The sequence below is a fragment of the Callorhinus ursinus genome, unplaced genomic scaffold, assembly GCF_003265705.2.
Source record: "Callorhinus ursinus isolate GAN/ISIS: 27379988/994484 unplaced genomic scaffold, GSC_fseal_2.0 scaffold41, whole genome shotgun sequence".
NCBI classification, from domain to species: Eukaryota; Metazoa; Chordata; class Mammalia; order Carnivora; family Otariidae; genus Callorhinus; species Callorhinus ursinus.
The window spans coordinates 2,150,451-2,173,215 of NW_027397103.1; the positions used below are offsets into that span (position 1 = coordinate 2,150,451).

General features: G+C 42.4%; 2 protein-coding genes and 1 pseudogene across 5 annotated transcripts in view; 2 read left to right on the plus strand and 1 right to left on the minus strand.

Annotated features, from left to right (window-relative positions):
- The window catches only part of RNF10 (ring finger protein 10), a 37,967-nt gene extending 28,772 nt beyond the window's left edge, over positions 1 to 9,195 (minus strand). For all 3 annotated transcript variants that reach the window (XM_025889515.2, XM_025889514.2, XM_025889513.2), the window contains exon 1: positions 8,892 to 9,195. In XM_025889515.2, coding sequence (XP_025745300.2) covers positions 8,892 to 9,048 — 157 coding nt within the window. In that variant the 5' untranslated portion in view covers positions 9,049 to 9,195. The remainder of the gene's footprint in view (positions 1 to 8,891) is intronic.
- Positions 9,196 to 10,701: 1,506 nt separating this feature from the next.
- On the plus strand, positions 10,702 to 11,275 carry LOC112837315 (small ribosomal subunit protein eS7-like; annotated as a pseudogene).
- Positions 11,276 to 13,817: 2,542 nt separating this feature from the next.
- COQ5 (coenzyme Q5, methyltransferase) overlaps positions 13,818 to 22,765 on the plus strand; it is a 15,936-nt gene continuing 6,988 nt past the window's right edge. The window contains exons 1-3 of one of the 2 annotated variants that reach the window (XM_073881003.1): positions 13,818 to 14,015; positions 17,492 to 17,641; positions 20,380 to 20,613. In XM_073881003.1, coding sequence (XP_073737104.1) covers positions 13,835 to 14,015; positions 17,492 to 17,641; positions 20,380 to 20,613 — 565 coding nt within the window. In that variant the 5' untranslated portion in view covers positions 13,818 to 13,834. The remainder of the gene's footprint in view (positions 14,016 to 17,491; positions 17,642 to 20,379; positions 20,614 to 22,765) is intronic. The other variant, XM_025889505.2, reaches the window with a different exon arrangement.

The window sequence follows — 22,765 nt, forward strand, 5'->3', positions numbered from 1 at the left end:
AAAATTCTTGTTTTAAAGTTTATTTTCTCTGACGAGTAGCAACAAATACTCTTTCAATCTACTGACCATTTGTATTTTGTGTAAAGGGCACTTGTTTGTATTCTTTGCCCCATATTTTCTACTTGGGGGCTGAAGTGCATATTTTGTCCCAAATTGAAAAAATAATCCTGACGAGACACATTTAACATGTGCCAAAGTTTGCTGGTTTAAAAAAAAAAAAGGAAAATGAAACCTATCTGAGAACCATATACATCTAAATAACTAAATGTGAAAGAGGTACCCAAATTAGTCTTTGGGCAAAAAAAAGACTAGTTTATCTTTCTTGTCCCTTCGCTCATTCCATGTTGTCTTTTTTTTTTAATCTCAGAATAAAACTTATTTTTTTTAAAGGTTTTGAGAGAGAGAGCATGAGAGAGAAAGAGAGAGAGAAAGCAGAGGGGAGGGGCAGAGGGAGAGGGAGAAGACTCCCCACTGAGCAGGGACCCTGATGTGGGACTCTATCCCAGCACCCTGGGGATCATGACCTGGGCTGAAGGCAGATGCTTAACCAACTGAGTCACCCAGGTGTCCCCAGAATAAAATTTATTTTAAAAAAGATTTCCATCCTGTCTTAGATTTGTCTATATTCACTTCGTGTTGTCTTATTTCAACATGGAAATCTGACCAAATCAAGCCTGCATACTAATTTAATGGCTTTCCTTTAAGCAGAAACTTAAGAATGGAAATTGGGGGACTTTTAATAATAAACCCATTAGGCTTAGGCTCAAACCTTAAGGGGATGGTGGTTTACAAAGCCAAGAGGATTCCACCATGAGCTTCAGAAACTACAAAGTGTCTCCCCGCAAAATAGCTTAATCCTGTTTATGTTAAAAATATAGAATTCAGGGCGCCTGGGTGGCTCAGTTGGTTAAGCGACTGCCTTCGGCTCAGGTCATGATCCTGGAGTCCCGGGATCGAGTCCCACATCGGGCTCCCTGCTCGGCGGGGAGTCTGCTTCTCCCTCTGACCCTCTTCCCTCTCATGCTCTCTCATCTCTAATTCTCTCTCTCTAATAAATAAATAAAATCTTTAAAAAAAATAAAATAAAAAATAAAATAAAATAAATATATATAGAATTCAGGGGGCACCTGGGTGGCTCAGTTGGTTAAGCGACTGCCTTCGGCTCAGGTCACGATCCTGGAGTACTGGGATCGAGTCCCACATTGGGCTCCCCCTTCTCTGTGGGGAGCCTGCTTCTCCCTCTGCCTCTGCCTGCCACTCCCCCTGCTTGTGCTCACTCTGTCTCTCTCACTTGTGCTCTCAGAGATCTCTGTCAAATAAATAAATAAAATATTAAAAAAAAAAATATATATATATATATATAGAATTCAGGGGCACCTGGGCGGCTCAGTCGGTTAAGCAGCTGCCTTTGGCTCAGGTCATGATCCCAGAGTCTGGGGACTGAGCCCCGCATCTCCCCCTCCCTTTGCTGCTCCCCCTGCTTGTGTTCTCTCTTTGTGTCAAATAAATAAATAAAATCTTTAAAAATATATATATAGAAATACATATAGTTCATAGAAAAATAAAGATACACACACACACCAAGAAACAGACTCTTAACTAAAGCAAACAAACTGATGACCACCAAAGGGGAGGTGGGGGGGATGGGTGAAATAGGTGAAGGGGATTAAAGAGTACACTTATACCATGATGAGCACTGAGTAATGGATACAACTATTGAATCATGATATTGTACACCTGAAACTAATATAACACTGTATGTCAACTATACTGGAATTAAAAGTAAAAAATTAAAAAAATTTTTTCTAGGGACACATGTATGTGTGTGTTTGTGTATATATAAATATAACTCATAGAAACAGGTCTGGAGGAGCGCCTGGGTGGCTCAGCTGGTTAAGAGTCTGCCTTAGGCTCAGGTCATGATCCCGGGGTCCTGGGATGAGTCCCACATTAGGTGCCTGCTTCTCTATCTCCCTCTGCCTGCCACTCCCCCTGCTTGTGTGCTCTGTCAAATAAATAAAATCTTAAAAAAAAAAGAAAGAGGGCACCTGGGTGGCTCAGTTGGTTAGGCGACTGCCTTCAGCTGGGGTCATGATCCTGGAGTCCCGGGATCGAGTCCAGCATCGGGTTCCCTGCTCAGCAGGGAGTCTGTTTCTCCCCCTGACCCTCCCCCCTCTCATGTGCTCTCTCTCTCTCTCATTCTCTCTCTCAAGTAAATAAATAAAATCTTTATTAAAAAAAAAAAAGAAAGAAAGAAGGGGCGCCTGGGTGGCTCAGTTGGTTGAGCCACAGCCTTCGGCTCAGGTCACGATCCTGGAATACCGGGATCGGGGATCGGGTCCCGCATCGGGCTCCCTGCTCAGCAGGGAGCCTGCTTCTCCCTCTGACCCTCCCCCCTCTCATGCTCTAATTCTCTCTCTCAAATAAATAAAATCAAAAAAAAAAGAAAGAAAAAAACAGGCCTGGAAAGGCAATGCAGCAGGCTGTTAAGACAGTTAACATCAGGAAATGCAGCTTCACTTTTACCTAACTGAGTGGTTCTCAATCCTGCCAGTTTGAAGGAAATCACCCAGATGAGCTTTTAAGAGATTCCTATGCTCAGGCCTCACCCTCTAAGATTCTGACTTAAGTATACAAAAAGTTCTGTATATTTATCATTTGGGTAATTTTATCTTTTGAGTAATTTTAAAAACTATTAAGTACCTAGAAAAAATTATTTCTAGATAAGATGACCAGCTTATTTTATAGCAGACTAAATAAATCCAAGATGAAGCATATCCTCAAAGAAAAAACGGAAACATGAGCTGATAAAATCAGAGCCCGAATTTTGTTTTTGTTTTTTTCAGAGTCCGAATTTTGAAAGCAACCACTTCACACTTACTTTGTCACCACCATGGGATAAATGAGTTAATGCCATCCTCTCCAAACCTGACCAAACCACAACCTGGGAGTCGAGCTAACAGTCACGGGAGATGGCAGCAATGCAGAAAGAGAACAGATGGGTCACAGAAACTCTGCCAGGCTAGGTTTACCCCTACCAGTCACCTTTAAATCCCAGGTAGGGAAGTGACCAGAGTTTAATCTGAAGCTAGAACTTAAGAACTACACTTTTACCTACTACTTCAGTCAGCCACAGTTATTGTCCAACACAGCATCACTGGTAACAGAAAGCGAAGCTTCAGATCTCTTACAAATGTTCTTATCTATGGAGTTGATAAGATTTCAAATAAGTAGAAAATTCAGAGGGATAAAATGCAAGCTAACTTTACCATGAAAACAAATGAGGTCTTATGAAAACAGGCATACACGGAAAACATGGATTCCCCACACCTCATTACCTAAGACAATTTCGGATGATACTGCATTTGACCCTAATACTTTCAAGACAAGCACCTAATAGTTTGCATAGATTTAGGTAAAGCCAGATTCTATATTTGAACAAGAAACTTCTATTTTCATTTCTTCACTTATTACCACACAGGAAGGAAACAGTTTCATCACATTTACAGAACTGCTTTCTGATGGACAGGGAACTGCTCATTTCTAAAACAGGTTACAAAATTGACCACATATGGATCCACTATTTTAGTCACTAAAATCAACTCCTTCATCTTATCTTCCACTTGCCTACGGGTATGAAGTTAGATATCTAAAGTGAGAGGCTGGCTCTTATCTCTAGACCCAGGCAACAGGCAGCTAAAGATTGAAGGTACAGTCAGGCCTGTGACCCAGAGATAAAATTCAGAGTACTGTTTTTGGGATGTCTTGCAGACAACTTGCCAGTACACACATGTGAATAACGTGGGGGTAGAATCTGTCCTCCTTTCTCTGAAAGGAGATAGCAATGAAGATGATCTGCATCAGATTTTGGAAAGCAGAAAAAAAAGTCAAGTTCCTAGCAGAAACATATTCTCTGCTGCAAGTTTTAAATTTCCAAGTGGTGGTTCTCAATCCTGGCTACACAGAAGAATCACTTGCAGACTTTTAAAACTGGATGCCAGGGTCCGAGGACCCAACCCAGACACAAAGAATCCCTAAGTAAGAGCTCCACACATCCCTATTTTTAAAAAAAAGAGCCTCAGGAAATTCTGATGCACAAGCCAGAGCTGAGAACAACTGCCGAGAACTACTGTCAAGACACATTTCAAAATGGACAAGACCATTACGTTAGTTAAATGGCTCAAATCCAGAACTCAGGATCGCAGTGCCAACAAGAGACTTGAAAACAATCCATTGTCTCAGTTCTTCCACATCTCCCTAACAGAAAGGTCTGCTACCAAATAACATATCTCAGTCTTTCCCCCCATTTCTAAATTAAAGGCCATAAGTTTTTCAGTTAAATAATTTGGCTTCATCAACATTTCTAGCTTTGGTTCTAACAGGTGGCACAACCTAGAGGTCAGAATACTAGCCAGGAAGTTTCTGCTGCTGATTCATGCTATAATCACAAACAAGTTGCTTACCCATCACTCAGAGTAGTTGACAAGCACCTCCGGAGAGGCAACATAGGACCTTACTATAGAAACAACTGACAACAAATTGAATCCAGCTGAAATTAGTAATTCTTATTTTTTTTTTTTAAGATTTTATTTATTTGACAGAGACACAGCGAGAGAGGGAACACAAGCAGGGGGAGAGGGAGAAGGAGGCTTCCCGCAGAGCAGGGAGCCCGATGCAGGGCTCAATCCCAGGACCCTGGGATCACGACCCGAGCTGAAGGCAGACACCCAACGACTGAGCCACCCAGGCGCCCCTGAAATTAGTAATTCTGAACGAAAGGAAGAGAGCGATGGTATCAAGAATGACACGTGCCAAGGTACTTGCCTGTTAAGTGAATTTATACAAAGGGCAATTTATAAATATTGCCTAGAACTTTTGTTTTAAGATTTTATTTATTTGACAGAGTGCTCGCCTCGGCAGCACATATATTTATTTGACAGAGAAAGAGAGAGAGGACACAAGCAGGGGGAGTGGCAAACGAGAGGAAGAATCTGGCTCCCTGCTCAGGACCCTGGGATCATGACCAGAGCCCAAGGCAGACACTTAACGGACTAAGCCACCCAGGCGCCCCTGCCTAGTACTTCTTAAGAATTCACTTGAGGGGCACCTGCGTGGCTCAGTCAGTTAAGCACTGAACTCCCGATTTCAGCTCAGGTCATGATCTCAGGGGCATGATCAAGTGGTCCCAGGCAAGGAGCCCGCTTAAGATTCTCTCTCTCCTTCTGCCCCTCCCCCCAGCCCTCACGCCTCTCCCTCCCTCTAAAAAAAAAAGAATTCACTTGAACAAATCACTCTCACCCCCCTCTAAAGCCTTAGTTTTCTTGTCCATGATATGAGGCTTATCCTCTACCATGCCTCCTCATAGGGCCTTGAAGATTAAGAGAAAACTTCTATAAATGTCTACCACAGTGGTTGGCACAAAGTTGCCATTACTATTTGGAAGACTATTATTAATATCTAAATCATTCCTGTCAAAAGCACCCCCTAGACTTCCAACAAAACCATATAAACCAAGGACTCCAGCCAACAGGCCCGGAAATTCCTGTAACTTCTCTAAGTGATTTTTATTAAAGGCTCAAGTCACCTCAATTTTCAAAGCCATCAAATCCTCCAGGTCCATTTACAGCTCAGAAGCATTCTTCAAGGCAGATTACCACTAGTAACCTGGCTCCTGGTACCCGAATAAGAGGAAGTGTGTCAGGATAGTGCTTCATATCACCAACCTCAAAATAACTGCTTCAAAATACCTGACCTTCCCTTAACCTCCATGGTAGTACCATTCCCCGCCCAGGGGAATGGGGCAAGAGCCTGGTTCCGGCCCAGAGTCCATTGTTTGTCCATAAACTGCTTAGCCTCTCTTGCCTCTTTTTACTTTCTTTGCTTTTTCTAAATGACTTTTCCCGATCCCTAAACCACCTTTCTCCTCTGGGCTATATTCCTGGGCTATTCACTGTTAAGTGTTCTTAGAATTACATCTTAGCCCTACTGGAACAAAGCTGTAGGAATATATCCAAGAAACGGAATATTATGTGAATGTTTGAAGCAATTAGCCAAAGCAAAGAAACTTCGGTATGCCACTCTGGCAGAAAAGATCAAGTAAATCCCAGGAGCCAAATTCACCTATTTCCTGCGTGCGTGAACTTAAGCCAACTGCAGGAACAAAGACTTAAGTATATTAAACATGTAGCTAGAAAGCAAAGGACCATTTCTGACATGCAGTTTAGAACACAGAAGAGGGTTTTTTTCCTCACATGAGGTAGGGAAAGGAGAGGAAAGGGGAATTAAATATTTGAAATCTGAACAACCCTTGTTCCTGTTACTTTGACAAAAGAAGGCAAGTTATGTATTTTCACCTTACCCTCCCTTTTCTTTCTTCAACTCAGTATTTTGAAACTCAAGAGGTCTTTTCAACAGTTTCCAGCAGAATCGAGTACATGAAGTGTCGGGTCAGCTTCTGAAATACTACAGAAACCTCTCATGGAATTACACTGAATTTGAGCCTACCATTTTGTTAGAGCAATCCTCCAGAAATCACTGTATAAGAGGTCCTAAATGATATCTGCCATGGTCTTAGCTAGCTATAATGTTCTTAAGGTAGCATATGCTACCCTTCAGTTCAACCTTAAAAGTTAGCCAATATCCAGCATTTCCTAAGCCATTTTTAATATCTACCTATTCTGCCTTTGATCTGTTCCTAAACGCGTGCAGTGGATTATGGCTATCAACTCTGTATTTAGCTACAAATCTTTCCTTCCTATTTGCTAAGGGTACATACCAGTAACCAGAAAAGTAGGCACTGGCAATGGCAAACATGCACAGGCTTTCTAACATACTAAACAAAACCTAATGCTCCCAGAGGGCACACTGTGTATTTCTTAAAACTTAGCAAAAAATCCTTTACAGGAGTTTTTACTTCCTCAGAAGCTTTCAATTAAGAAGGTGAACAAGTGTTTTAAGAGCATTTTATAGTATCTGTCATTAAAAAAATCACTTTAGTCAGAATGAACCCAACAATAAGTATTATATACAAGTCCATCTGAAACATTAACACTGACAAATATTTTCTTGGTTAAACAACAGAATTCTCTATCAACCTCTTGGGTAATCAGAGTTAGTCCTAATAAACATATTCAAAGTCAGGGACAAAATGAGTAAAATGTTTTAAAATACCTCAGTTTTTTTGTTTGGACTGCCACACTTTAACTAGTGTCTCATTACAGAATAAACTGAAGGCATTTATGGCAAGAGACTCATTTATGTCAGTGGCTTAAAGGAGAGCCCAAAAAAATCAGTCGACAATTCAGACAGCTAGAAAATCACCATCTTTAACTTTATATCTGGGAATAGAGTCCAAAAGTAGTTATTTATCAACTACCCTGAAAAATATTCAGACCACACTAAACCAGCAGTTCCAACACTGGCCAAGAAGGCTGACTACCCTCTATCTCTAGAGAAATCTGTGATAAAGCTACACTTGTGCAAAACCCCCAAATTAATCTACATAATACTGCCCGAGAAAAGTCCACACTAATCCCTGCTTACAAATTTAAAGCATTCATTTATTATCAAGACAACTGGCTTCCACCTGGAATTCTATAACCAATTTCTAGAAGTACTCAGCATACCAGGTAAACAAGTTTGCTATATCCAACAGATTAATTCTGAACAAGTCAGCCTTACAGTTGTTTTTTTCTTTTTGTTTTTAAGCCTTATAATTTTTAAATCTCAAAAAGTTTTAAACTGGACCTCCACATTTGGGGACTTCAAAAATGTTCACCTGTCTGCCACACATCTCCACTTCCACTGAAAACATCTTCCTATTACTGATAATATAATCACAGCACAAAATAGCAGAGATTTGTACACGGACTTTGAAGTAAGAAGGAGAACATTCAATTCCAGACTCTGCCAACTCCTAAACTCCTGGCCTCTCGGCTTTTTCCTTCTTTAGAAATGAACAATTCCACCGTACTGGATAGGTTAATAACTGGAGTACAGATAACAGAAGTATAAACCTAGCCCACTCCCTGGCATATGGTAAGCCCTCAATAAATGATTGCTATCATCACCATAATGGTCATAATACTGAGAGGCATGACTACAAAACTGACAAAATCTTCCCTGTAAAAGGACTCTAGCCTACCACAGGGAAATAGGCATGACGTGTATTTGGTGCATAATAGATGTCAGGTATTCTTTTAAGCTCTTAGTTGATTTGCTTCCTAAGTTAATTTATTTAATTCTTATTACCTCCACATTTACAGAAAAGGAAATTCGAAGGCTCAAGGTCTGGCAGATCTAAAAAGACTGAATCAGAGCCCATGCTCTTTAACCACTACTCCACAGTGAACAAAGCCATTAGAGGACGAGTTCTCTTCAACAGAGGGATGGATCTGGGACCAGGTTATTAAATATGAAATTTGAGTTTGAAAAATCCTTGGGCCCCACCCTCCCCTGTTTAAACTTGAACACTACCCAATGCTAATTCAACATTAAAGGGTAGCACAACTTGGTGGTTTAGGAGCTTGGACTGGTGAGTCAGACAAACCAGGTCTTAAGGCAGGCCGTGAGGCACATACTGGCTGGGTGACCTTACCTTTTCTGAACCTCAGTTTCCTCATCCGCAAAATGGGGATAAGAATAGCACCTACTTCACCAATCTGTTTCGAGTATTAATGCAAGGTTAATGCAAGGATTCACGTAAACCGCTCTGCACAGTGCTCATTAAGTGTTAATGGGAGCCACGGAAAAATGGGAGAAAAGTAGGAAACGACAGTAGAAAAAGGAACTGACCCTGGGTGACCCAGCAGACACCAGAGCGAGGATCTTCCCCAGCCTCCGGGGCAGTCGCCCCCCCCTCCCGCCCACCCCCCGTGGGAGACCGCCCTTACCGCTCTTGGGTTTAGACTCGCCGGCCGGCCCCGCCGACGCGGAGCGGGGCGGCTGTTGCCCTTTGCTGCTGCCCGAAGAGGCGGAGGAGCTGCTGGAGCCGCTGTTCTTGTCCATGTCGGAAGCGGTGGCGGCGGCGCTGGGGGAGCTCTGCGGCATCAACGGGGGCCTCGGCGGCGGTGGCGGTCGGAGCGGAGCGGGCGCGGCGGGGACCCAGGCTCATGGCGTTCGGGGCCGGCGGGGGTCGGCGGCGGCAGCGGTTCTCGGCCTTCATGGCGACATTTTTCCCTGTTTCCTTCTTCGGCTTCTCAAACTGGAAAGAGAAGCGGCGGGCGGGGCTGTGGAGCCCGGCGGCGGCGGCGGTGGTGACAGAGAAGGAGGAGGCCGGGGCTCGGAGGTCCGGGCCGGGCCTGGCGGGGCGGAGGCTGCGGGGGAAGGGGAGGCGAGGGAGGGTGCGCGAGCCCCGCCGGCCGGCCGGACACGCTCTCCCGCCGCGGGGCAGCGGAGAGGGCTGGTTGTCTTGGTGTCGGGGACAGGTGTCTCCGACACAGCGACCGACACTCGCCTCTGGGCCGAGGCCGAGGTGCTCCGGGAATGGCGACGAGTCGCCAAACAGCATCTCGAAGAACCCGGATGGACTATATATATAGTGGCGATGTGAGACTGCGACCCTCTGGGAAACGTAGTTTTCTATCTACATCCGGTCCCAGTGAGTCTCTGCCCTCGCCCCGCCCCCCCACTCCCCACCACCACGCCCGCCGTTGAAAGGATGATGGGACTTGTAGTTCAGGTTTAATTTTCAGTACGCTAATAATGTGCATAATATAATATGCACTACTACTAATAACGAATCCAAACATTGGAATACCTGTGGAATCCGTTTACTTATGGCTTAATTTATAGTTCTTATTCTAGTATTAATATCAATTTATTTATGGCTCTTATTTAATCTCCCAATAATAAGGGCAAAAATAATGACAAAACCCTACATTTAATATCACTTTACAGCACTTCGCCATACAGAACTTCATTTCATTGTTAACAAGTCATTTATTAATATAAGCCATTGTCAGGGCACCTGGGTGGCTCAGTGGATTAAGCATCCAACTCTTGCTTTCAGCCCAAATCATGATTTCAGGGTCATGAGATGGAGCCCCGCCTCAGGCTCCTGGCTTGCAGAGCCTGCTTAAGATTCTCTCTCTCCCTCTCACTCTGCCCCTCCCCTCCCCCACTCGCACGTGCATGCTCTCTCTCTCAAGAAAAAATATATATGTCATTGTTAATATTTCATTTCATTGTTAATAGTATTATCATTGGGTGCTTATCATTAGCAGGCATTGCATTGTGGGTTATATGGATTATCACACTTAATCCTCACATTAACTCAAATTTAAAGACAAGGAAACTGGTTCAAAAAGTTTAGATCAGTTACCCACCATCACATAGATAATAAGTAATGTTCTCAACCACTCATGAGATAACCAGTTCTCCATATTACAAATATGGACACTGAGACTTAGAAAATCTCATCACAGCCATCTGTACTTTGGAAAATTATAAATGATTCCTTTCAACCATAGCAGTTTGAGATTTGAAGGATCACATACACATACTGTTAAAGAGATGAATAAATAATTTTTCAGACTAACCTCAGCTAGTTAGAAACTATTATATGCCAGGCACTGCGCTGAGCACAAGGAATGCCAAAATATATTCAGATTGAGGTCTTTAATATACTCATGGTTTCCTAAGTAAATTAAGCAAATAAGAAACTACAGTGGTTAGGCCAGTGCTCACCAAAGAGAGAAGGCCATGTTCAGTTCAAGCCAAAATATCATGAAGCCCAATGGCTATGGAAGAGTCCAGCACCTCCTAAGCTATCCTTGAGCTGAAAATGAACTCAAAACTCAAGGACCAGCTAAGGGAGTTGAATATAACAACAGCCAAGGAAACTTAAATTGGTGGTCAGAAAGCTATTATAATCTTTGTTCCCATTCCTCAGTTGAAATCTTTCCAGAGAATCCAAGTCCAGCTATTTCATAAACTGGAGAAAAAGTTCAGCGGGAAGTGCAATGTCTTTATTGCCCAGAGTTGCCTGAGCCAACTCAAAAAAGCTGTACAAAAAATAAGTGTTCCACTCTGACAGCTGTGCATGGTACAATCCTGGAGGGCTTAGTCTTCCCAAGTGAAATTATGGGCAAGAGAATCCACGTGAAAATGGATGGCAGCCAGCTCATAAGGGTTCATTTGTATAAAACATAGCCAAACAATGTGGAACACAAGGGTGAAGCTTTTCCTGCTGTCTATAACAAGCTCACTAGCAAGGATGTTAATTTTGAATTCCCAGAGTTTCACTTGTAAACAAAACTGACTAAATAACATATCATTCACCCAAAAGAAAGGAAAGGAGGGAGGGAGGGAGCAAGTAGGGATGAAAAACTACAAGGGAAGATGGTAACAAGAGCTATAATAAAGTCAACACAAAATGCTGACTATAGCAAAGGCTCCAAGGAGAGGTGTACAAACGGTTGGGGGTGGGGGGTAGAGGGCTTCCCAGAGAGGCATCACTTGAGCTGAGCATAGAAGGATGAGTGGAATTTAAGCAGTCCTATATGAACAAATAAATCGGCAAAATCCTAGAATTCTCCTAATTGGGTCCTTTTTGGCTCCTTATCCACCATAACATGCAATACAGAACATTAATAAGTAACGTATATATAAGTCAATCAATTTCTTGAAATTAATAGTTTTAACTTGAATAAAGAAAATTAGATACTAATCTCGTATTTTTAAATTTCCTTAAAATGGCCTCATCGGTCCTTGTCTTGCTTCACCTTTTGCAGTTTTTTCCCCACAAGTCATATTGAAATGAGAACAAATACATAATGTTGGTTTGTTTGGAAATTTACTTTGATGATTACAAAGAACAGCCCCAAAGCCCAAGGTCCATTCTTATGTATGACTAGATATGGAAGATATATTAAGTTTCCTTGATGAATTTTTATTTCCTTTAACAATGATGTGAGAACTCTAATTACTCTATCACTTTTAAAAATAAAAGAGAGGGAAAGAAGAAAAACCCGTGCAGCTCTTCCAAAAGAAAGCAGTAGGTGTCCATCTGTCAGGCTACACATTAAACCAGGAAGAGATTTTTCATTTTCAAAATAGTTTCTTAGGGTCCTTGGCACTTTCTCCTTGTGAAATATTTACAGGAAACATACATTTAAAAAGAGAATCAAAGCAGAAACATAGAAATCCAAGCAAAACTCACCACCTCCATCCTCTTTTGCTCAAGATGGTCTACATTACCCTTTCAATAAAAAAAGAACTGGAAAATCTGGGTTGGAAGTAAACATCCATGCTATGCCAGTTGGCGCTAGAAGTGTAGCTTTGTGACAGTAGAAGAAGGAGGGTGAGTGGTGAGTAGGTCTGACTCACTAAACAGACACCAGAGCTTTCCTTCCCATTTACAAATTTCTTAGGTACATAAAATATAAAACCAAAGAACAGCCTTTTGTACGTTTTTTGGTTTTTTTTTTTTAAGATTTTATGTATGTATTTGACAGAGAGAGCACAGGTAGGGGGAGCAGCAGGCCGAGGGAGAGGGAGAAGCAGGCTCCTTGCTGAGCGGGGAGCCTGATGTAGGGCTCGATCCCAGGACCCTTGGATCATGACCTGAGCCGAAGACAGACGCTTAATGACTGAGCCACCCAGGTGCCCCAGAACGTTTATTTTTCAGAGCAGTCTAGCACATGTTTCTCAAGAATGGTCTGCAAATTCCTTGCATCAGAATCACCACAGGAGTTTGCAGATCTCCTGGATGGCTCAGTGGGTTGAGCATCGGACTCTTAATTTTGGCTCAGGTCATGATCTCAGGGTCCTGAAATGGGACTCTGCGCTGGGTGTGGAGGCTGCTTTGGATTCTCTCTCTCCCTCTCCCTATGCTCCACACCCCCCCAATAAATAAATCTAAAAAAAAAAAAAAAACCCACCACAGAAGATTGTTCAATAAAGATTCCCAATGCCCATCCCTAATGTAAGGATTTAAAATCTCTGATATTTGGGCCCAGGAATCTGCTGCTGCTGCTGCTTTTTTTTTTTTTTTTTCTTTTGGAGATAAGATAGAAAAGAGGGGCAAAGGAAGAGAAAGAGAATCCCAAGCAGGCTCCACATCCAGCATGGAGCCCTACGGGGGCTTGATCTCAAGAGCCTGAGATCACGACCTGAGGAAAATCAAGTCAGAGGCTTAACCCACTGAGCCACCCAGGTGCCCACCGTAATCTGCATTTTAAAGATCAAACCAGGGGCGCCTGGGTGGCTCAGTCGTTGAGCGTCTGCCTTCAGCTCAGGTCATGATCCCAGGGTCCTAGGATCGAGCCCCGCATCGGGCTCCCTGCTCTGCGGGAAGCCTGCTTCTCCCTCTCCCACTCCCCCTGCTTGTGTTCCCTCTCTAGCTGTCTCTCTCTCTGTCAAATAAATAAATAAAAATCTTAAAAAATAAAATAAATAAATAAAGATCAAACCAGGTGATTCTTAGGCACATCAAAGTTTAAGAGAACTGACCTTGTAATCTCTTGCCTTGTAACCATGGTACCTTAGTTCCTACTTCTGCACCAGAAAACAAAGAGTTACTGGTATCTTGCTAGTTAGCATTCATACTGCTACTTAACAAGATTCAGAGACATGGCCGCTGAGAGGTGATTGCGGACTTATCCTAAGGTCCCTTCATTTCTGGTGAATTCTATATTCAAAGTGGGAAGAGAAAGAAGAAGCGATGTCCGGTACTCAAAAACTAAGTAGCCTCCGGATCCCAAAGGTCATACGCATAGCTCCCTAATCAAGGGTTTCAGGACGCGTTAGGCTAACACTGTCTCCTACCGGCCACCGTTGGCCCTCTAGTGATGCAACACTACGTACTGTCGGTCGCCGTCACGCTACTGCCAAGATGGCGACCCACAGGAGCCGTGCTCTGTGGTCGCGGGTAATGCGGAGCTGCCGGCTCCCCGGGTTTCGTAGCTCCTGGCCCAGGGGCCCGCTGGGTGCGCGGCACTTGTCCCAAGAGAAGCAGGCAACGGAAACACATTTCGGGTTTGAGACTGTATCGGAGGAGGAGAAGGGGGGCAAAGGTGAAAGGGGCGAGAGGGCGGACGGAGGGATCTATTCTGCGATCTAGTTTCTTCTGCTCAGCTAGGAGTTGATTTAACGTCCTGTTGACTCGGATGCCGTAGCCTGTGCAGTCCTGACCTCCAAGGAGTCCACCTCCCCCCACCCCCAGCCTGACCCCGCAGAGCTTAGATGCCTCCTCTTGTTAAACACAGTAATTATCACTAAATCCCAAAAAGTGGGTGTTTATGATGTGCCAGGTACCATGCAGATATTATTCCCAATTTTCATTTCAACCTCCGAACAATGGTATTGTTATCCCCAAGTTACACATGAGGAAATTGAGACTTCGAGATTAAACAAGAACTTGCCCAATTTAATATAGTAAGTGGCTGAACCAGTCTTCCAACCCACTCTGGTGTGACTACAGAGCTCATGTTCTTCACCTCTTGCTAAAGGGTAGGGCCATTTTTTATAGAAAGGAAGGAGGAAACTATCTTCGCTGTGCCTCAGCTTCCAAATTGTATGAGTAGAAATAATAGTAACTTTTCTCTTAGAGTTATAATGAGGATTAGATTACTTCATATATTAAAATATTTTCAACAGTGCCTGGCACTTCGTAATTGCCCAGTAAAGGTTAGATATTGTTGAGTAGTTTGTGTCCAGCATTGTGCTATAGGCATGTGAAAGGAAAGGACTGTTTTAAAACTCCCAACTGTACCATTTATAATGGGGAAGGTATTATTTTAACTAAACCTTTTAACAGGTGGATATGGTGAGGCTCTGAGAGTTTCCTTCACTTGGCCTGTGGTCACCCAGGAAATAGAAAGAAACAATGGAATATCCCATCCTCTTAAAGACTACTACATTGTCTTACATCTGACCTCAGCCTTACTAAATACATAGCTCTACTGTAACTCTTTGAATATTGATTTTAAATTAACATTTATTTCACTGGAGTGAATCCCCAGAAAGTTAGGACAGTGGCTCCATTCATGTCTATATTTCAGTGGCTGATGCACATTAAAAGCTTGATAACTGCTTGTGAAATAAGGGAAGCCAAGTAAAACGATAGCAAACTTAAGGACTTGAAACCTTTTAGAATACTTTACATTAATTCTTGTAAATACCTTATAAGGTAGAGACTAACAGCCTGATATTATAGATGAAGACACTGTTGAAACAGAGATAGTAAGTCACTTGCCCAGGATTCTGCCAGTAAGTGGCAGAGCCAGGGATTTTAATCCAGGTGGGTTGCTTCCAAAATGATAATAATGCCTAACTCTGTATTGTACTTTACAAAATATAAACAATATTTCACACACACAAGCAAGGAAGAGGTTATCCACTGAGCTAAATATATAGCTCCCAGATGGAGACCCAACATTGAAGTACAGGCAGTCTTCCCTTTGCACAGTAGTGCAGGACTGTAAAAATGACCATGCATGCTGAAATCATGCACAGTGATACTAATAATAAATGGGAAAAATTACAACTGTTCTAGGACCTCTAAAAATTATTGAATATCGGGGGTTCCTGGCTGGCTCAGTCAGTGGAGCATGTGACTCTTGATCTCAGGGTCGTGAGTTTAGGCCCCACCTTGGGCATACAGTTTACTTTAAAAAATTTAAATTATTGAACATCAAAAACTCTCTTTTTTTTAGTTATAAATGTATAGAGAAATGAAATAAATAGTAAAGTTAATACTTATTTAGCAAACATTTAAATTTAGGTTTAATTTTAACTTAATGTAATTAGAATTTTTAAATTTTAAGTTTGTTTTTTAATTAAATTAAAATTCTAATAAAAAATTAGAAACATTAAGTTGTTTTAATCCTTCATAAAAAATATATACCAAGAGTAGTTTGAACAGTGTTTGCTACCTTCTGGTCATATAATTTATGATAGGGAGCAAGCATCTTCTCTATGCTTTGGCAAATTGTCGTACTCCTTTCTAAATTTTAATCAGCTTGTAAGATTTTATCCTTTCACTGTCAATGTCATGAAATATCTCCAAGAATTCCCCTAGGGTGAGATTTTTTGCTGGCATCATTTCCTCTGGGACATCTGCAACCTTTTCATCACAACCACATCCTCATTTATGTCCATAAATTCATCTTCACATAGTTCTTCTGGCTGCATATCTAGAGTCTCTCAAGCATCAGCATTCCCACAGTCAGCTGTTTCACCTATAACCCCATGGACATTTCACTTCCACTATTACCACTTTTCATTTCTTTGCAGTGCTTTCATTTTCGTTGGCCAATTTCCTCTTTCAATTATCTAGTTTTATAAAACACCACGTGTTTAAAACTGAGAGATAAGGAGATAACACATCTACCTACTTTGCTATCTGTGTGTGAAGTGAATGACTGATGTGTAGTGACCTACCAAGTGCAAACTGAAAGAAGTGACATAATTGGTTACTGATCATGATGCGTGTCTGTTATTTACAGAGTGATTTATGGGCTGAAGAACTACCAGTGAAGTTTGTACTTTATGCAGTTACTCACAGTTAATACACCACTGTACATACATGAATGATGTTGCTGGGGGACTGGTGTTATTTAACTAAACCACAGTCACTGAAATTCATGTATATCGGAACCATGCAAAACAAAGATTGCTTATACTCGATGGGTTGAGCTGTAGTGTCTGTGAATACCCCAAAAACAAAACAAAAAAAAGCAAGCTTGGAGATCCTGGGGTTGAGAAAGGCATTCAAGATTGAGTTCAGGAGGAGCGCTTATAGTCTGCTGATTCAGCAGAGGACAGTGATGTTTTGGATCTATGCAGCACATTTCATTTAAGAAACAAAGCATATCCCCTTTACCTAATTCAGCCTTATGGCAGGGTGATAGGGAGCTGGCACTGAGTTTTTCATCTTATGGGCAGAGAAACAGGTATAAAGAAGTTAAATGTAGCCTGTGCTTCACAGTGCCTTAAGTAGTAATTCCTTCTCCCACTAGACCAGATTCCATATTCTCCCTTGATCCTGTCAGATTTATGAGATTTATGAGGGCCCTCTGCAGTGTGGCTTGGCCCTGATTCACATCTTGCCATTCATCTGCCCACCTAATTGTACCTGAGCTTTTTCTCTGTGATCCAGGCAGGGATGAGCTCAGGCCTTCCCATCCATTAGTTATGTATTTCTAATGATTCTGTTGTTTTTCTATTATAATAACCATTAGAAAAATTCCATACTCCCCCATCCTCTAAGAAATGGAAACCTACTTAGTACCAAGTAGGTGCATGGGGCAGTGGTCCTAGGTAAAGGTAACTAAGACAGCAGAAAAGAGGTTGGTTTCTCACATGAAAGTAACTAAAGCCTTTTTAAAAAGAGGTTAAAGGGCAGATTTAGGCATCAAGCAGTATAACTTAACTTTACCTGACAAAGATGGGCAACTTCAGGGGAGAAAAGCTTCCTCCTCTCTCATTTAGGAGTTCCCCTAGTTGATCTTGTTAATAGCACAATTGTGTTGTATTTCTCCTATGTCAGTCTATCATGTGTTTGAAAGTGTGGCCAAGAAGTATGATGTGATGAATGATATGATGAGTTTTGGTATCCATCGTATTTGGAAGGATTTACTGCTCTCGAAGATGCACCCGTTTCCTGGAACCCAGCTGCTCGATGTTGCTGGAGGCACAGGTAATGTCCCGTCGAGTATCCTCAAGTATTGCTGAGCACCTTTTGTAGAAATTAGTGTCTCTTGTTGGAATGAGCTAGCTTACCTACCATTAGGCTGAAGGTGGTAATTGAAAATCAGCACACTCCTGGGGCGCCTGAGTGGCTCAGTCGCTAAGCGTCTGCCTTTGTCTCAGGTCATGATCCCAGAGTCCTGGGATCCAGCCCCGCATCAGGTGTGTATTCCCTGCTCTGCTGGAAGCCTGCTTCTCTCTCTCCCACTCCCCCTGCTTGTGTTTCTGCTCTCGCTATCTCTCTCCCTCTGTCAAATGAATAAATAAAATCTTAAAAGAAAATCAGCACACTCCTAAGAAAGGTTTACTCTTTTTAACTAAATGTCACTCAAAAGCACAAAATATCAGCTTTATGCCTGTCATTTTTCTAAAATGCACAGGGTTACAAAGTAAAAAAGATCACTTCTTTACTCCAGTGACATCTCACCACATGAATGACTTTTATTTTGTTTAACCTTTAATCCACTTTCCCTCTTTCTTTGGGGCGGGGATGCCTTTTCTCATATTCCATAAGCTTTCTGCCTAATCCATTATCATATCAGAAATCAAAAGCTCAATTGTTTATACATGGTCCTTTATTACTTGGTGCACACTAGATATCTGGGGAGAAAAATGTCATGGGTTTCTACAATGCATCTTGGTGATGTTATTACATGGTTAATGTACATGTTAAATTACATTAGAATAATGGGTCATATAATGTAATAATGTGATAATCTATACCAATAGAATAATATAGAATAAGAAATGACAGAAGAACAATCTCCAGGTGTGAAACATGTTTATGTGTGGCTTTGTTGGTGTGGTCTTCTCCCCAGTGGAAACTCAGAAGGGAGTAAGACACCTTGCTCAATGGAGGACAATTTATTTATTTATTTATTATGTTATGTTAATCACCATGCATTACATCATTAGGTTTTTTTTTTAAAGATTTTATTTATTTATTTGACAGAGCGAGAGAGCACAAGCAGGGGGGGCAGTAGAAGGAGAGGGAGAAGCAGGCTTCCCACCAAGCAAGAGCCCGATGCGGGGCTCGATCCCAGGACCCTGGGATCATGACCTGAGCTGAAGGCAGACGCTTAATCATCTGAGCCACCCAGGTGCCCCTTACATCATTAGTTTTTGATGTAGTGTTCATGAGTCATTGTTTGCTCAATGGAGGACAATCTAACAGAATCTATTAAAATCTAAAATCTTTTATAGTCTAGGATATAATTCTAAATCTCACATGTCTAGGTCTAAAAAAAAAAAAAACTTGCACAAAGGGCTCAGTCAGAGCTGCCTACATCTGTGCCTTCACCTGCAGCGTTACTACATGCTGCCAACTGCCCATTTAGAAAATGTAATTGGAAGGTAATTCCATGTATTAAAAAAGACATTTTAAAAATATGTAGCTACAAATATGCTCACTGCATCATTTTTAGTAGTAGTGAAAACTTGGAAATAACCTGTTTCTGCCTCAGTAAAGAAATTGTTTTAAATTAAGGTACACCCATTCTATGAAATATCATGTAGCTATTTAAAGAATGTGGAAAACCTATAAGTACTGATGGAAGGTTCTCAAAGACATATTCAGTGGGAAGAGAAAGAAAACAAGTTGTATAACTATGTGTATAATATGATCCCCGTGTATGTTTTTAAGTTGTTTCATATAAAATATTTAAATATATAGGAAAGGGACTGGAGAATACCTAATTTGTTGAAGACTCTAGAAAAACTTAAGGATATATTTCTTGCAACTGGTGTTAGAAAAACAAAGACAACATTATAAGAAAGGAAATGTGATCCTAGAAAGCACTGTCTTGGCCCAAACAGTATTTACCTGGTCACAATAACATAAACACTTTTCAGCTTTTAGACTCCAACAAAGCACAGAAGACATAATTATAGCTACTGAACAAACAGTATGTTATCAGTCTTGACAGTGTAAAAGTGCACACAGAAGGTTGAAAGGAGTCAAGAGGTACCATCTGTAATCTATTTCATCTATTGATGAAAAAGCATAGATGCTTCTCCCTCTCCCACTCCCCCTGCTTGTGTTCCCTCTCTCGCTGTGTCTCTCTGTCAAATAAATAAATAAAATCTTTAAAAAAAATAAAAATAAAATCTTAAAAAAAGGATATTAGAAGTTAAAAAAATGGGGGCGCCTGGGTGGCTCAGTGCTTAAGCGTCTGCCTTCCGCTCAGGTCATGATCCCAGGGTCCTGGGATCGAGCCCCACATCGGGCTCCCTGCTCGGCGGGAAGCCTGCTTCTCCCTCTCCCACTCCCCCTGCTTGTGCTCTCTCTCTCGCTGTGTCTCTCTCTGTCAAATAAATAAAATCTTTAAAAAAAAAAAAAAAGTTAAAAAAATGTGTTTTTTTTTAAAGATTTTATTTATTTGTTAGAGCACAAGCAGGGAGAAGCAGCAGGCAGAGGGAGAAGCAGGCTCACTGTTGAGCAAGGAGCCCAACACAGGACTTGATCCCAGGACCCAGAGATCATGACCTGAGCCAAAGTCAGAAGCTTAACTGAGTCACCCAGGCGTCCCAATTTTTTTTTTTAAGTTACCATAGAAATGAAGAGAAACTTCAATTTTTGGATACTCCTCAAATCTTGTACCTTTTCACCCTCTTCGGGTTTTGGAAATGTTGGATTCTTGCGTGTGTTTCTGTTTGTGTTTGCATCTTCCTCCTGTTGGCTTCCCACAGGTGACATTGCATTCCGGTTCCTTAATTATGTCCACGAACAGCATAAGGGAAAGCAGAAGAGGCAGTTACGGGCCCAGCAAAATTTATCCTGGGAAGAAATTGCCAAAAAGTACCAAAGTGAAGAGGATCCCTTAGGCGGTTCCCGGGTCGTGGTCTGTGACATCAACAAGGAGATGCTAAAGATTGGAAAGCAGAAAGCCCGTGCTCAAGGACACAAAGCTGGTAAATCCTATGGCAAGTAGACACAGTGGCAATGTTTGTGTGTTTATGAAGTAAGATGGGATATAGAAAAGGTTGAAGTGCTTTATTTTCAAAAACATATAGATAGGCAGGAGTCGAAGATAATTTGTGTGCCTGAATCCAGTTCGTGTGCTGTTATGTACATTATTTCGGCAACCCAGGGAGTTAGTGTGATTATCAGCCCCATGTGATGGAGCTGAAAACCAAAGCCCAAAGAGCTGCTTGAGTAAAGTGCCTCTGCTCAAGTAACACAACTTTTAAATGGCAGATCCCAAATCGGAGCTGAGTCTTGGGATCTTAGCTCTTGGACTCTGAGACGGAAGTTTTGCTTTCAATTCCCAGCAACTCCCTGCTGACCCCAATGTCCTGTTTTGGACCCATCCTAATCCCCGTCAGTACTCAGAGGGTTTGACACGTGTGGAAGCTGGGAAGGTGCTCTGCCCTTAACTGGGGAACTTGCGCTTCAGACACAAGCTCTTACAACCTTCAGGCTCTGCCTCCGCTTCCAGGTTAGGCTCTTTGCTGGACGTGCTCCAAAGCTCCCTGCTGGGTTGGCTAAGGCTTTATCGGATCTGCATTGAGGTCTACAGGCTTTCCCCACTCAGTCTTGCTTCCTCTTCCTTTTATCCAACCCCAGGTGTTCTCCCTTACCCCACCCCCCCCACCCCCACCAAGGAAAACCCCTTTTGCACTCCTCCCTCATCTGGGCATCTGTTCCTCTGAGGGCCCAGGTGATAGAATTAAAGAAACCCCCGAAACAGTATTCCTGTCAGCAGCAGATAGGAGAGTGACTGCATGTCTCTGGGAACCCACTGCAATCTGAAAATTGACAGTTTGTGCCTGAGCTTAAAGATGTAGATTTCACATTTTGCTGTTTGTTTTCATCTCTTAAAATACTGCCCCCCCCCAACTTTATCAAGTAGAAGTAAGGATGTGGCAGGCTCTCTGGAGCCACTGCCCTGGCCTCTCCCTAGCTGGCTGAACACTGCGGGCAGCCACTGTGAGGCAGTGGTCTGGGACCAAGAAAATAAAGGTCCTCAGGTCAACCTCAGCGGTCCTGTGCTCCGCCCCCCCAGGAGTGAGTATGGTTATTTTAGTTCAGTTCTTCCTCCTCCGCCCCCCACCCCCAGAACGAGCTGCCTAGACGGACCACAGCCCACTTGGCCTCCAAGATGAAGGGCTCTTTTGTTAACCCTCAGTGCTGATCAGAAAGCAGACAGTCCCTAGTGTTTTTAGACAAAGGCACTATGTTTCCTTACTCCTACTGAAAAACGTGTTTCCCTTCCCTCTGGTGCTCAGCCATAAGGAATGGAGAACAAGGATAGAAATGATAGGCAATGCTCCATTTCTGGAATCATCCCTTCCATAGCAAAGCTTGTCCTTCAGCCTCTCCTCACTGCCAAGACAAATCCACTGGTGTATGAATTATTAAGTGCTGCATAGGCCAGTTTTCCTTATCTTTCCTCCTTGCTTCATCAATGTCCAACAATGATGTCTTTGTAAAAAATATCACGCGAAAAGAGTTGAAACTAAGGAGGATCCTAGAAATTATTTTGTAATAGTAAGTTAATGAGAAAGGTATGTTTATGTATAGCAATCTTGTGTGTTTTATTTACATCTTATGTGGATGGACCACTTCCTCCCCAAATGGAAGTTCTGAGGGCAGGAGCTTTTTTTTTTTTTTAAGATTTTATTTATTTATTTGACAGAGTTAGCGAGAGCAGAACACAAGCAGGGGGAGCGGGAGAGGGAGAGGCAGGCTTCCTGTCAAGCAGGGAGCCCGACGCGACCCGGGGCTCGATCTGGGATCGTGACCTGAGCTGAATGCAGAAGCTTAATGACTGAGCCACCCAGGCGCCCCTTGAGGGCAGGAGCTTTAAAAAAATTATTTGAGGGGTGCCTGGGCTCAGTTGGTTAAGTGTCTACCTTTGGCTCAGGTCATGATCCTGGGGTCCTGGGATCCAGCCCTGCCTGGGCTCCCTGCTCAGTGGGGAGCCTGCTTCTCCCTCTCCCTCTACCACTCCCCCTGCTTGTGCTCTCTCAGGCGTACTCTCTCTTAAATAAATAAATAAATAAATAAATAAATAAAATCTTTTTTTTTTATAAAAATTTTATTTATTTGACAGAGAGACATAGGGAGAGAAGG